This window comes from Phoxinus phoxinus (genome assembly GCF_949152265.1).
Source record: "Phoxinus phoxinus genome assembly, chromosome: 14".
In the NCBI taxonomy this organism is placed as follows: Eukaryota; Metazoa; Chordata; class Actinopteri; order Cypriniformes; family Leuciscidae; genus Phoxinus; species Phoxinus phoxinus.
The window spans coordinates 22,190,427-22,207,385 of NC_136889.1; the positions used below are offsets into that span (position 1 = coordinate 22,190,427).

The window sequence follows — 16,959 nt, forward strand, 5'->3', positions numbered from 1 at the left end:
TTCAACAACAATAGACATTTTAGGAAAAAGAATCTTACTACATTTTGATTACTTTTACATTTCTTTTGACCTGTATTAAATATAATACAAAGAGAAAGAAAATTCCATTACGTAAGGGTTACCTAACCTGGGGTTAGTGGAGGAACTACAAGGGGTAGTTCCCCTTGTAAAATTTGTAAATTTATGAAAAGTTTATAATTGTTATTAATTAAATCTTAAAAACATTAAATTAAAATAAATAAATAATTTAAAAATAAAAGGTGGCCACTTAATTTTCTGTGTAATTATAGTTGCATAACTGGTGGCTGATCTGTGTGTGCAATTTCACAAAACTAGAAGATTTCCCAAACATATATAAGCAGTTGGGCTTTTTTTTCTTTTCTTTTTTCTTTAGATAGGAACGATTAGGGAAAAAATTATGTTAAATGGATTGCATTTATATAGTGCTTTAACAGACTCATGGCCACCAAAGCGATTTACATATTGCCTCATATTCACCCATTCATTCACTCATTCATACACCGGCGGTGTCAGCCATGCAAGGCGCCATCCAGCTCGTCGGGAGCAGCTGGGGTTAGGTGTCTTGCTCATGGACACCTCAACACTTGGTCAGGTGGAACCGGGGATGGAGCCACCAACCTTCCAGTTTGTAGACAACCCGCATGAACCACTGAGCCACTGCCGCCCCGCATTATGACTATTATGTGAATATTATGTAATTATTATAATCAATAAAAAAAACATGTAGTCTGATTGAGTATAAAACATAATATAATTATGCAGAAAGCATAATTAGTCAATATAATAATATACATACATCTGTGACACATTAACATGGCATATTAACTGAAGTAAATAAAAACTGAATGTTTTATAAAAGAAATAAAAAAAATTATATGGCAGAAGTACAAAAAAAAGGATGCACATATTGTCAGGAGTAGCTGTACTATATATAAATCGCACAACAGGAGAGTTTGAACTCTTTAATCCATAATACTCAAAACAGACTAGCATAGCAGAGAATAGCAGGGAAAACAACCACTAAATTTAATGACACGGAACCATGAGCAAACAAAACAGGAAGTATATACACAGGTTGAACGAGGGAACTAAACAGGAACATCTGAACCGAATGATAACTAATGTGTAGCCAAAGAAACTAACAAGACCGACGGACCAGAGCGGGATCCACGGCCCGGAAGCCCAAGGCGGAGCTGCTGGCTCACGGAACTGAGGCGGAGATGGGGACTCGGCTGACCAGAGGAAGGGAGAAGCATGGTGGAGCCAACGGTGGAGGGGAAAGGCGCAGCCAGAGACCCGAGAGTCCTTGGCAGAAGCTGAGAGGAGATCGACCGATGCTGATCTGAAGGGACGAGGGAGCCCGGAGGAGTCACAGTGCAGACGGCTACAGTGGAGACGAGGGAACGCAGAGACAGGGTGGAGCCGATGGGCCGACAGGCCGAGGTGGAGACATGGGACTGGAGGCCCGAAGTGCAGATGACGAGACGCATGGAGCTAAAGGCGGGGGCAGAGCTGAACAACACCGGATCCAGGGGACTGGCCGTAACCAGTGGAGGAGATGGGACCAGGAAGTCAGGCAGGAACGTCGGATGAAGCAGATTTACGAACAGGACCAGCAAAGATTGGAGGATGGGGACTTGTGTGGGAACTGGATATGCGGACCACAGATCTGTCAGGAACAGGTCCGCTCCTGGCTCTGAGATGGACTGAGCAGCACGTGTCCATCATTTTAATTGATTTAAATAAATAAATAAATAATATATATATATATATATATATATATATATATATATATATATATATATATATAAATAAAGGGACCAAAGTGTACTCTATTTGTTGAACGTTCAAACCATCTTATAATCAGCATAAAACGCTGATTCATCCAGTTGCCCAAATATCAAGTTGACTTTGTTTTGTTAGAGCTGGTCTATCATTCATCTGAGTGACCGTTGTTGAATGATGTTCATTTGAATGACCTCTACCGGACATTACACAGCCATAAATCATGTCAACACATAACAATCATTTATGCTCACTTTCTCAACCAAGCTGACCAGCTCTCAGCATCATTAAGCGGATCAAAAACAAGTCTATTTTTGGACTCAGGCGTGGAAAATCAACCGTTAGCCTGTTCCTATTATCTAGAACAAAGACAACAAATTTGACTTCACTGAGAAATCATTCGGGGTGAAAAACAGCCGCCAGCGACACCAATCACAGAAATCAAACCCCGATAATGAGGCGAGAGTCTCAATATCAGAGGCAACCACAGGAACAGTCAAATATTTGCTGCGATACACCATCTGGAGAAAGATAGAGACAGATGATTCAGATATAAGAAAAAATCGAAATAAGCGATTAACTTGTACCACAAACAAACTGCTGGGAGCTTTTAATTCCACTCAGCATGCCTAATGGATTCAAACCTCAGTAGAGGAAACTTGGTTAAAATAAAATGAGATAATATCGAGGAAAATTTCAAATGCTTTCCAGATTGATGTAGATTGTCAAAAACATTTTATTGCACCATGCTTTTTTTCTAACCATTTTACCAAAAAGCTGTATCACACTGATGTGAACAGTAATTGTAATAAAAGCAAATGGAAATCACATCTCCCACGGTGAAGCGATGGAGAGTCCCGTGCTAATGGACGGTGTGCAGCTTGTCTTGCGCTGTTCTATCTGAAAACAGTAATGAGGCGTTTTGCTGATGATGGGTAGGTGGCAGAAACACAATGACTGGGCTCCGCTGACCGACTGCAGATGGGAAAAGGCCAAAACCCACACAAACAGATTGGGAGGCTGTGCTGGTTGGCAAGCAGACGGCTTAAAACTACGCTGGTTCTAAAGTGTGAGTCAACTGGAGATGGATCAATTTCGGGTGACCCGCAGAGCAACTTCTGTTGCACAGATTTATCCTCCATTGTGCGAGACAGCGCCTCATTTTGGCTTTGAGAGACTTAATTGGGTTATGATACAAAGCATTGTTTGAACGAGGCATATGGGGAAGTGTTCACGCAGGCACAGACTAATGCAACACAACCATCTTCTACTGTTTTTTGTTCTTGTTTGTTTCTGTCATCTTGTTATTAGAGCTATTTCCTAATGAAAACATCACAATTGCTGTTGCTCCTACAGTACCTAAGGTTAGGGATTTGAACAGCATGTACAACTCGCACCATTTGTGCCACGAACATGAATGATACTTCAAATCATGCGGCTTGTTGAGGAGAGGTGTGCTATTACTGTATAGAGCAATCTGACTTTTTCTTTTCACCTGGCAGGCGATAAAACAAGTGGCATATACTTACCCTGAATGGATCTGAGCTGTAAGTGTAGAAAAATGCTAAAACCATGTTGAACATTGCAGCAACTGCCTAGCAACCACACAGAACACTCTAGCAACAGCAAATAAACATGTTTTAAGCTATTCAGAATCAGAACAATTTAGCAACCGCATAGCAACTACCGTGGGAGTGAGTTTTGAGCAAGCAACACTTACATTTACTTCAGAAAGTGTAAAAAAATCTAGCTAATACGATCATTTTGCGGCTGAAGTCAGGTCTAACATGACCTGAATTTTTAATAGCAGCCTATAAAAATGGGGAGTACAGGAAATTCTTAGCCTGTCAGTATGATATTCTGGCAGAATCCGAGGACTTGAAGAGAGTGAGAAGCAATTAGAAGGTGGAATATAGCCCAGCACAGGGAGGTGTATTTTAGGAAAGGTTACAGCTGATGGGGGACACGTCTTAAGGACATTAAGGAAGATTGGCCACTTCTTCTTGGTTCACTGATCCAATTGCATATTAATATTTTTGATTTCACTATTATTCCAATATCCTTCAATGAGATTGGATTGTAATATTGGAGTGCCCTCCTCTGGATGGAAAACAGTATCATGACTGCACACTCAGGCAGTGTTTCAAACCATAACCAATCCCGTCTGAATCCACCGTGACATTAAGGAATAACTTATAGCTCTATTTCCCAGGGTTTGAAGTTGATCTCATAAAATGTGTCAAAAACACACTGAGAGACAAACCTAGTATTAAATTAACTAGATGTTAAAGAGCTTAAAATCACTAGTCACATTGCATTGCACGATATCTCGCTGTTAAAACATTAAATCAAAGCTTTTACTGTAAATCCGGTACTTTTAAAATCACATGTTCCCCCTTCTGCCATCATGAGAATACAATCTCTGACTGCAGTCTCTATAATACATTGAACTAGACGCTGCCTTTGTGCACTGCACACTCAAAACACAGATCTATCGGCAATTAACTGCAAACGTATGGTGGCAATTAACCTTATAGATCGTAATTAACACTTTCGCTGGTTTAAGCCACTCATTTTACAGCATTTTAATTAATGTAGATCTCCTTCTGACAGACTGTGCTATTTGCCGTCTCACCCTTTCGTAATGAAAACCGAGCAAAGCTGCAAGGGTAATTTTCTGCCGGCATGACACCTAACTTAATATCTTTGTATTATCAAGACTTTGTCTTTCCTCATTGACTGAGCACACAAAACCAAACACTCGGATATGTTAAAAAAGATACAGCAGTACAAAAACGCAATGGTCCGTCACACCTGAAACCTGATTTTTATCCCCTATTCAGATTCTGAGTCTGTCTCCTGCTGGTTTACGATTTCATCTCACATCTATCATCATTAATAGCTGCTGCTTCTTATATGCAAACTGTCCTCTGCAAAATCCATTTCATTCTATTTACTGAGCACTCGGCTCATCTCTTCATAACAGACATACAAATAAATATTTAGAACTGTTTGGATCAGGGGGCGACTGATATATAGTCAAGCTTGTATTTGCATGGCCACCTCACTGTAATCGAGAACACAAACAGTTCAGGAAGAACAAGTAAATATCAGACTGTTGCATATAATGGGTGAGAACAGCACAACCGCTGGCTTCCAGAAGTAAAAATCCCATTCATTTTCTCCACAGAGAAACTGATGTTGGACAATAACATATAAATCTTTCAAACAAGACCTACTATGAGCTCTGAGGTTGTTAATGGATGATATATGCTTCTGTAGAAACCGTAAGTGTGATTTCAGTTGTTTAATTGCAAAATTCCCAATGAAGAACTAAACTGCTAACATAATTCTGAAGATACCAATTGCTGCAATCATGAAAACGTAAATCGTGGCAGAAGAGATTCAATCTCACGAAGCACCGTGAACGATGTAATCGGGCCTCTCAAGCTACAGTACTTGCATACAAATGATTATTTTGCAATAAACGTAAAATATTGCTTTTATATTTATACATTTATTGTTTTATATTGTACTACTATTATTTTGATTCATTTGAATAGTATATATATACACACACGTGTTCAAAAGTTTGCGTTAAGATTTTTAAAATGTTTTTGAAAGTCTCTCAGCTCACCAACGCTGCATTTATTTGATCAAAAATACAGTAAAAACAGTAATATTGTGCAATTTTTTTTTACAATTTAAAAGAACTGTGTACAATTAATACATTTTAAAAAGTATTTTATTCCTGTGATGGTAAAGCTGAATTTTCAGCATCATTACTCCAGTCTTCAGTGTCACATGATCCTTCAGAAATCCTTCTAATATGCTGATGTGCTGCTCAATAAATGTTTTATTTTTATTTTTTATTATCAATATTGAAAACAGTTGTGCTGCTTAATATTTTTGAAGAAACCGTGATACATTTATTTCAGGATTCTTTGATGAATAGAAAGTTAAAAAAAAAACACTTTACTTTATTTGAAATAGAAATTCTGAAATATAAACAAATGTAAACAAAATTATAAGAAAGAATAAAAGTATTATATATATATATATATATATATATATATATATATATATATATATATATATATATATATATATATATATATTTGGATTTAATATATATATATATATATATATATATATATATATATATATATATATTAAATCCAAATATATATATATATATATTTTTTTGTGTTTTTTTTGCTTTAATTTATAATTTGTGTTGTAGTCATTCATCTCATAGTTGGTTGATTCAGGACATGGCTTAGAAATCTTTACTTTTTTTGTTGTATATTGTTTTTTTGTTTTTAATAGCAGAGATGATGCATGGGAAGTTGGAAACGATACTTAAGGAACCAAGGTGCAGGAAATGTGGGTGTTCACAGCTCTAAAGCCAAAGACTCTTTAAAGGAGCCACACACTGCATTTTTCACCTGAAGTTCACTTATAACATTAGTCAAGGTTTTTTGCTACTAAAGTCAATGTTTCTTGTCAAAAAAAAAAAAAAAATACATGACCCTTTTCTGCCTTCCCCGTAGAATTTTTCAGGCTCTTTTTGCTACTGTACATTTAACACTTCTATATGTAAACGACCTCTGTTATTATTCGATAGCTTCCGTGATATTCCTCTCATCAACCTTTCTATTTGGAATGATGAACGTTGGTCACTCTGTGGGTGATAAAGAATAGCAGTCTTACCTTCAGGAGCGTCTGCATCGCATATCTTGGTGATGGCAGCAGAGTGATTGCCCTGAGATGAGTTTGCTGTAGGCACTGGGGTCTGGGAACAAAAAAAGCCCAAAACAATAAGACCAAACTGATGTATGGATATAACTCTAACTGCAAGCAAGTTAACCCTATGCAATTTGCTTTAGTTTTTTTTTTACATGAGAATAAGACATTAGCAATGTGTAAGGTAATATTTGTCTCTTTTTTTTTCATGCTCACTTGATTCAAAAGACAGTTATGTGCACATTATTTCAGTGTAAAATCATATTCACTAATCCCCCGCAATCCAGTTTAATAGCCTCGCAGTGTTTAAATTAAGTCATTATCAATCTTTACAATGCCTCCTTTCTATTTAAATTAGACGTATTACACTGCACCATATTAAAACAACTCTATTCTATATTCCTGGCACAATGATATGTGAATGGCACTATTAGCGCTAAAGAGAAAGCAAGCAGTAAAAGCTATTTCATTATAAAAAAAAAAAAAGTTCTTTGCATTGATGGCAGTAGTAATTCATCAGATGATGGAGAAGAGCAATTTAACCTGCCATATACGTAAACATGTAGTGTTGTAGAGCACACTTTCTGCATTTTAAAGAGCCGATTTATAATCAAACCCAATTGGCATAATTCATTAAGTAAACTGGTGCTAAAACAGCACAGACTAAAGTGCAAACAACACTTATATTTCTAGAACCCTCTCTTACAAGAATACGAAAAACAAAGCAAAGCAAACAAAGTTCTGACTGGTGAATTCTGCAGGATTCGTAGAACACATACTAATTATAAGAGGAAGACTGACTCATAAGCTTTTTTGGGTTATTAAATTATGGGAAAGTGTTCAGAAATTCAAATATAGTTTCAATTACACACTCCATGTGCTTAAGAGATAATATATTGATGTTTATGAGTGCGACTAAAACTCACTTGTTTAAAAGTAAATACATGAACTATATGGGTTAGTGTAACAATGAGTCAAATAATTAATTTTATAAATAAATTATGCTTGCAAAAATCTGATTCATACTGTCTCCAGATTCATAAATCTCCACGTGTTTCACCATTTAATATCATATGAAATTAAAGTGATACTAATTTCTTTCTTAATACACATTCCTGGTCGTATTGTGCAGGATTCGTTAATCTATCTAGTATACTCATATTTAAATATTTATACAATACACATATTTTATCCTACTATTGCATGTGTTTTACCAGTGACTGATTTTTTTTTTTTTTTCTTCAAATATATTTTCTCAGGATGTTTTCCATCTTCTACTGTGTGTGCCAAACCAAAACCAAATGTATAAATATTTTAAATAATACATATTAACAAAATAATTTATTTATATTTTAAATAAATGAAATATTAGATCATTAACATGAATTAAAATAATACTTTTTATTTATTTACTAAAAATCATTGTTATACGAGTTTCTTTTCATTGCACTTCGGTAAATGACTCTTCCTACCATTTCAATTTAAAATCTAATTCTGCATCCTGTTTGCTCCCTCAGCTCCAATTCAGAAATTCAATTGGAATTTAAAAAGCATTCTCAATTCAATTGTGCATGGCGCAAAACCCTGCAAAGCACATGTATTTCTCGGTTATTCGTTTATCCATGTTTCAATATTTACATCTGATGCTGCGGAGGTGCGAGGGACAGATGTAATTGGTCAGATTTCGACACATGCTGTGATGTTTGCCGAGTAGAACAGGAAGTTTGATCTTGCCGCGAGCTGTTCTTCCTTCTCTGTCCTCCGCAGACGATTTGCTCCATCAGCCTTCCGACAGCTTGTCAAATTATTCTTCATTTGAGCTTGTATTTACGTGAAGGCAGCATAACTTTTGGAAGTAATAAAATGGTATAACACGCACCACTGGATAGATGCAGAATGACTGCTACCCTTTCCAGGAAGTGAATAGAAATCAGATTTGATCGATAAAGAGTTTGTCAGTTTCAGCCCCAGATGCCCATGGGCCGTTCCCAGTCCGTTCAATGACCACATGATGCCTAGTGCAAATAAAAATAGCAAGCACTGACTGAAACTGCCATGTGCACCTGGATTGGCTAGCTTTATCAAACTTGAGTTTTTTTCCCCCCACAATAATCTATAACGTTTGGTATCATTTAACACAAGTGTGGATGAAGGCATCACGTGTAGGTCTGTAGGCCGCGACTTGGATCAGATTTCATTCTAAAAGTTGCTAGGCTACATATGACAAGGACGTATAGATTCGCAGAAAAGAACACGAGGGCAAGCGTTCTCACTTGAGCGGGTCAAAGACATCAGACAGTTTTTAACGTCACATATATGTACGGACCTTTGAAGAAGTAAAAAATAACAGATGCAGGAAGGCCTTTAATGGGTTTTGAAGAGAGTCGGGAGAAAGGTTTTTGAAATGCTTTCAGACACTTGCTTTGTAAAGGGTTGATCATTACACACTTATGTCACCGGCGTGGGCCCTGTTTGCTCTGAATACGACAGCTGTAATCCTGTAATCGGCATGCAGCGCAGCACAGGGGATCGACTGTTACACAGACAAACACACATCTCACCTGCAGCAGGTATTTCTGGCTGCCGTACATGACGTATTGCGGGGCCAGACTGTAGATCATGTAGCTGGTGTGGAGGACGATGAGGAGGAGGATCATGCAGAGGAAGAGGAGGGCCTGCGGTCGGGTTCTCTGAGGCCTGATCTTATACAGCTGCACAGAAAGAAACAACCTTATATTACTGATATGACTGAGTGCTATGAGTCTACAGCACTATGAACTGCAGAAATGTACATATACAATATACAGGTGAAACTCAAAAAATTTGAATATTGTGCAAAAGTTAATTTATTTCAGTAATTCAACTTAAAAGGGGAAACTAATATATTATATACACTCATTACATACAAAGTGAGATATTTCAAGCCTTTATTTGTTATAATTTTGATGATTATGGGTTACAGCTTATGAAAACCCCAAATTCAAAATTAGAATATTGTGAAAAAGTTTTCATAGCTGTAAGCTATAATCATCAAAATTAAAACAAATAAAGGCTTGGAATATATCACTTTGCATGTAATGAGTCTATTTAATATATTAGTTTCACCTTTTAAGTTGAATTACTGAAATAAATGAACTTTTGCACGATATTCAAATTTTTCGAGTTTCACCTGTATACAAATAATGTTGGGTTACGAGCAACAAAAACAAGGATAGGTAGAGCATCCTCACTGCTATAGTGGATACTTTGAAAATATAGAGGGTCTAAACTGAAATGAAAACTTGTTTCCAAGTAAAATGGTCAAAAGGTGCCGTTATGGCACAAAGTAAAGTTGCTCAAAATAATTATCAGAATTATTCCAAGCCATGAATCTTGGTGTGCTACTGAAGTCTTCTACCCAACGCTTACCCCAGCAGAACCCAGCAGTTCACACTGAATTTCAATTTGTAGTGAAAAATTATTATCTATATTGTTTGAATTATTTTGTAATGAAAGTTAAATATGTATTACTTATTAAAATATTATGAATGCATTTATTGATAAATCAGCATATTCATTCATTTTATTCATTAATAATTATTATTTTACCAGCATATCTATATTTTATTGATACACACTTAAATAACACTGTTAGATAGTCAATTTCACATTTATAGTACTATATAGTACTATAAACTATAATTATACAAGCCTAAAATATACCATATTTATTGCCGATACATTATATGATTTTTAATTAAAGTTAAATATGTATTATTTAACTTATTAGGAATATTATGAATTTATTTATAATATATATATATATATTTTTAATGAAAATCAGGCCTAACATATACAATACTTATTGTTGTTATATTATGTGAATCGATAACAAAAACCTGCCTTACTCACATACCTTTAAACTACGTTTGGCCTATACAAACAGGTTTAATTTAACCACAAAAATTCAGTACAATAACCCTAATAAAGCAGGTAAATGAGGATGAAAAAGAAACAACGTTGTGTCTCACCCGTATCCAGAAGAACCAGATGCCCATGTTACGGATCCCGGCCATGGAGGTGAAGACAAAGTACATGGTGATGGTGGTGATGAGAACATAGTCCAGTGGGAAAACCTGAAGGAGGAAGAGAAACATCAACGGCAACTCCACAACTCCATTCACAAGAGCTACAAAATACTCACTATACACACAACAAACACTTAGTTCGGGCTTTAGTATCAACTAAAAGAACTATTAGCTTGACAATGAAGATGGCCGGAAGTGTTGTCCGCTTGCAGTGCCTTTTCCTTGTGTACCAGAATGTTTTTTTAGAGTAAGTGATGCATGTTTCACAAACATCACAATGCTGGAGGCACAAAGGATATATATATATATATATATATATATATATATATATATATATATATATATATATATATATATATATACACACACCGGTACACTCACATTCTCACTGGTGGCCTAAAATACTGCCACTCCTGTGCGAGAGATGGATCGCTTCGCAACTCTGAGGTGATCTTTCAGCAATTCCAACTATTTTCAATGCATTTCATCTCAAAAGAGCCACAGGAAGTACATGGCAGAACTGTTTGAAAGTCAAGCTAAAAATGGTCCTCTTTTTCCTGGAAGAGCTGCTGGCTCGTACAAATGACAATGCCTCTTCTGTTGGCAGCTTGTCCTCCATAACTCCACTGGAGCTGAAATGCTTTTTTAGAAATGAGCAAAACACGCACTGACCTTACCTGTTGCCCTCATATCGAGGATGGAATATAGTCGGTGACATCACGAAGCACAAATTAGAAATGTTTCTGGAAGCATGAGCAATAATTCTCTGGCCTGCATGTCTTATCTCTTTGCAAATTACTTTTCTTTTTCCCTTTTCACGTGGCCTAATTGCTGAAATCAACGGTCTGGATTCCTGAACAATTTGGTTTAATCAAGCCATCTTAAGTAGCGAATGAAACAAGCGATCATATTTTATTCAAGCACATGGAAACTGATCATTGCACTACTTGAAAAAGATTGAAGGATTTGAAATCTCATCCAAAAGCACTAAATGATGAAAAGCGTACTTATTTCCAATTCATAATAGCACTTAATTCAGAGGTCATCACATCTTTTTATGAGGCAAGCAGCCACAGACCAAGTGCCAAACTGTTTGGTGTCTTATATTTCATTTTGAGATCTGTACATTGTTGTTCTTGCAGATTATGGTATTGTGGCTCAGTGGCAACACATTTCCTGGTTTGAGCTTTGACTAGATAAAAACTAGATGAAACCAAAACTGTCAAGCATTATGAATATAATAATTTTTAGTATGATCCAGTGAAATACATATCTAAAGGGTGCTGTTTTCTTTAATCAGCACAAAAACTTGGGGATACGTAAAATATATATTTTTGTAGTACTATAAATGTGAAATTGACTGCCTTCAGTGTTAATCAGTGTGTATCAAAACAATATTGATAAAACAGTATTTATTAATAAATGCAAAATATTAAAAAAAAGTTCAATAATACACGCGCTGACATGCACTACTGTGCAAAAGTTATTATTTTTAAAATAAATTAACACTTATATTCAGCAAGGACACAAATCTCTTTACTGTCAATCAAAGGAATGTATTGACAGTAAAGACATTTATAAAGTTGCAAAAGATTTAGATTTCAAATTAATGCTTTTCTTTTGAACATTGATATAAGAATCCTGGAATAAATATTCATCATGGTTTCCACAGACATAAGCAGCACCACTGATTTCAACTTTAATAATAAGAAATGTGTCTTGATCACCAAATCAGCATATTAGAATGATTTCTGAAGGATCATGTGACACTGAAAGTAATGATGATGAAAATTAAGCTGTCATCACAAGAATAACAGTGCATTTAGAAATTAATTTTATGATATTACTGTTTTTTTTTATATATATATATACTATTTCACAATATTACTGTATTTTTGTTTAAATATTATTTCACATTGTTACTGTTTTTACTGCATTTTCTTCAAATAATTGCAGCCCTGCTGGTGAATGTGTTGCACACATTACAAGTAATGTGTGCGACTAACTGGTAAAGTAACACATTACTTTTACATTTACAACAAAATATCGGAGTTTCTTTTTCAAATAAGTAACACAAGTTATTTTGTGTTTCCATTTATTGACAGACAGCGCTCCTGTCCCCATGTTGAGAGAAATTGAGAGTAAAGGTGCAGAGGCGTTGTGAGCGCTGTGCAAACATGATGGTTATTATAATTCTAGACTAAATGTGAGCAAGCATTTACTCACTCACTTGCACAACACAATTTTATTTATAAAAAATCAAGCAAGCCCAGCCCAGTAATGCAAAAGTAAAGCATTACTTCTCATTAAAAGGAATTATGGAATTAGCTTATGTTTAGGGAGTAACGCAATATTGTAAAGCATTACTTATAAAGTCCCCCTGTAGTCAACAATTTTATCCCTTAAAACTTATTCACCAGAATTACATATTTAAAGTTTTTTCCTTGAAAAAAAAAAAATCTTTAAAATAGCTGGAATGTAACTCTACACACTTATTTAGTACAGGCGGTGTACATTCTATGAATATGCAAATAAGCCCCGTCTCCACTCACTCACAGCAGCTCAGAGATCCACACGTTGACGTGATTGGTTACAAGGTAGTTTGTGACGTCAGAAACACCAGCGATTTCAAACTGAGTTTTTGAGACTGTCTTCGGTTCACAGCAGTTTTAATGAGAAAATACTCAGCAATGGTGTTGACTTATGAATTTACACATGGCTTGTCTAAAAGTAACTTTCCCCAACACTGCACAAGAGCCTTCTCATATTCAGTACAAAAAAACCTTTAAAAATAAATATATGAATGACCCCAAACTTTTGAACCGTTGTGTTCATTTCAAATTTTGCTGTACATTTTTGCTAGAACAATTATTTATAAAAAATGTATAACACAGGGTCTAGGACTCATGTTAAGCTTTTCAATACTGCTTAAAAAAATCAAATAAAAAATATCAGTATTCGTGATATGCCCCTCATGATCTTTATTAAAAATATATTGTTAATATTTATACTTTCAATTTATGTTATTTTATAGATTTAATGGCTTTAATACAATTGAAAAATGAAGGAACTAGCAATAATAAGGAATGAGTAGGTGTGTCCAAACTTTTTGAATGACAGTGTGAACTTGCCAATTAGAGAATCATGCATTTCTCACTGCTGCTGGTCTCGGCAGAAACTGCCTACGCTGTGCAGATCGCATTCTTCACATCTCTTGCGACACATCCACGGCTGCTACTTCTAAGTGTCGTAGTAAAACCAAAGCGAACAACGCATTCCATTTCTGGCACCTTCTCCTGCCGAGCCATTACACAATTCTGGTCGCACACAACTTGCCACTAGTACTTGAGGACACAAATGTGATTCTGAGACAAAAGAAAGAGAGGATGCTGCTCACCGGTTGCAGCGCCAGCAGTAGCTCATTAAGAGGGTTGGTTAAGTTGGTCCCAAAGATGATAAATCCAGTGCTGATACCAGCTGAATGTAACGCTTTATCCAGACTGCAACAAGACAAACACATTTAACAACATCATCACATAAGAGACTGAATTAGAAACATCATTAACCAAAGTTCTCCATGGTCTGCTATAGTAAATGATTGTGATTGTGAGCTAATTTAGAGTGCTGCAGGTGTTGATGAATATGTGTGTAAAATAACAACAGATTTATGGTCACTCCAGCATTGAATCAACATGTCCCTCAATTGCACTGTGCTCTAAGGGGACGGCATTCTTCAAGAGCGTTTTTTCAATAGGGCCAGGCATTTTGCTGGTAACATGTGAATGTGTGTATGTAAGAAAGACGAGTTAGATGGAGTAGAGTTTCAGTTTCAATCAGTGTGACATTTCGTGCAGGTTGATGGAACATACTTGGAAATAAACAAGGTCACGAAGAACAAAAGGGCCACCAGGATGAAGAAGACCCCGAGCAAGATCTGACAAGACATAAAAAGAGACAGCGTTACAACAGTGTTTCGACAAGCTAATTTAAAAGTTTAGTAACTTTACTTTAGAAACTATCCAGAACAAATATGTGGAATATCCCGAAAAAAGACTGTATTTGATCAAAAAAACATATTCAAAATACCTCTTTCTATGTCAATATATTTTTCAAATGTACTTTATTCCTGTGATGGCATCATTACACCGGTCTTCAGTGTCACATGATCCTTCAAAAATGTTTCTAATAAGCTGGTTTGGTGCAAAGAAATTGTGTTTTTTTAGGATTCCATGATGAATAGAAAGTTCAAAAGAACAGCATTTATTTGAAATGGAAATATTTTATAGCAATATAAAATTCTTTACTGCCACTTTTGATCAATTGCTTTAATTATAAAACTAACAGATTTCTTAAAATGTATTTAAAATATCAACAAAAAAAAATGCAATTTAAGATCTTATTTTTGATGACAGCATTTGTTGTCAACACGGATAACACAGATTTACACAGTAATTAAATGAATTGAAAATAATTGTCAAAAACATACACATATTATAAATAAACATATTCAACTGAATATAGACATACATTACTTTATATATGATTTGTATAATATATGACTTTAGATCCTGATCCATTTCAAACCCATATGACCATTTTTGTTCTCCACTCGGAATAATAAAGAACGTACTGTAATGAATGGGAAAAATGACCACTGCACCCCTTGTGTTTTGCTGCCATACAAAGGTATAGGATAGTTGTTACACAAAGCTATTGTATAGCTTAGAATACAGAGACATATGGAAAAAAAATTTCTGTCATTGTGGATCTTGTCAGCCTCAGTACTCATTTTCTTTATTAATACTGAAGAGTTGCCTGGATATTCTTCACAAATTCTGAAGAAAGACAGTAATGCAGGTTTGGGTCGACATAAGATAGAGTAAATAATGACAGAATAGGGTGAACTATGCCTTTAAATAAATCAGTGAATTGATTCTTTTGAAGTGGTTTACAGAAATATAGTCTAAATAGCTCAAATTAAATCTGATTTCCCAACATTACTTCACTACTCCTCCACACTGATTTACAAACACACTAGAAAGTATACACAAATATACACTACAGCAGCAAATGTTTATGCAGAGGACTGAAATCTAACCCAGTGGTTGTCACTTTTTACACATGGCCATATGGTGCGGCCCACCTCAGCCTGACACAGTCGCCAAGAGTAATATGGACAACATGGTCACAAGCTCTCTAAATAAGGAACAGACTGAACTGCAGAGGAAAGAGTAAATGAACAAAGATGGAGACACAAACACTCACAACCCACAAAGCAAAACAAAACCAATATGCCAGACTGAACGGCTGCCTTTGACTGGCCTCCCGGAGCTCACGTCTGTTTGACTTGACTTGAAAGAGTAAACAAAACCCTGACGTGTGCAGTAATGACTCTAGATTTTCTCAAAATAAAGTAAGGAAAAAAAAGAACAAACTAATTCAGAACAAATGGAAAATACCTTAGAGATATAAACAGAAGTTCTACCGATCTATCTATCCATCTATTGATTATACACATCTATCTGTCCGTCTGTCTAACAATGCGAATACCGACTCTGACTACTTACAAATAACCACTAAAGCAAGCGACATTCGCATTGGACACAGATTTCCCTCAAGAACAATATGACAGATTGTGAACTGTAGCGAGAAGATAGATTTGTAAATGAGCGTGAATCTGCCTCCGAGACATAATCTATAACTAATTCAAACCAATGACTGCGAGTTATTAGTGATGCTGGAATTACGCTTTGTGGTTAAAAACACAGCTGGAGCTATTCTAAGAGTATATTAGGAATTTATGTCTCAAGCTGTTGCTGTAATACCAATAATAAACGCTCGCAGTTATAGCCGTAATAACCGTGACAGCCAGAGCTTTAACTTTACAGAAAGAGTACATTAATAACAACAAAAAGTTACAGCATCACTCAATTCATTATTCAGCATGCCTTTAGCTACACAACAAAACCACAGACTTCAATACCCAGCATAAACACAGCTACCTAAAGTACGTGTGCCTGTTTTAAGTCCCTTTAGGACGGTACCTACATAAGGTTACATGTCAGCATGTTTGAAATGTTTCAACTATGTCCTTGTTCCCCTTAGAGAGGTCTGGTGGACTGTCGAAGAGGTTTCCACAAGCATCTAACTCAGATGCAATATCCAAAAGAGAAGCAATATCACAAATACGAGATGCAATATGGGAATTATACACAAAACCAGCTATAATAAAGTGTTCAGGATGAGCACGGTTAGCGTTTCTCATTTTCTTTGTTTATTTTACACTGTGCGCACATTCAAGCTCTGTTCCTCAGTGGATTGTTTCTCTATGTTGGGCCAT

General features: G+C 35.8%; 1 protein-coding gene across 1 annotated transcript in view; it reads right to left on the minus strand.

Moving 5' to 3' along the window:
* lmbrd1 (LMBR1 domain containing 1) overlaps nucleotides 1-16,959 on the minus strand; it is a 94,684-nt gene that overhangs the window by 20,077 nt on the left and 57,648 nt on the right. The window contains exons 10-14 of the mRNA XM_079636404.1: nucleotides 14,489-14,553; nucleotides 14,017-14,119; nucleotides 10,563-10,667; nucleotides 9,114-9,263; nucleotides 6,520-6,601 (exon numbers count right to left, since the gene is read on the minus strand). Coding sequence (XP_079492530.1) covers nucleotides 6,520-6,601; nucleotides 9,114-9,263; nucleotides 10,563-10,667; nucleotides 14,017-14,119; nucleotides 14,489-14,553 — 505 coding nt within the window. The remainder of the gene's footprint in view (nucleotides 1-6,519; nucleotides 6,602-9,113; nucleotides 9,264-10,562; nucleotides 10,668-14,016; nucleotides 14,120-14,488; nucleotides 14,554-16,959) is intronic.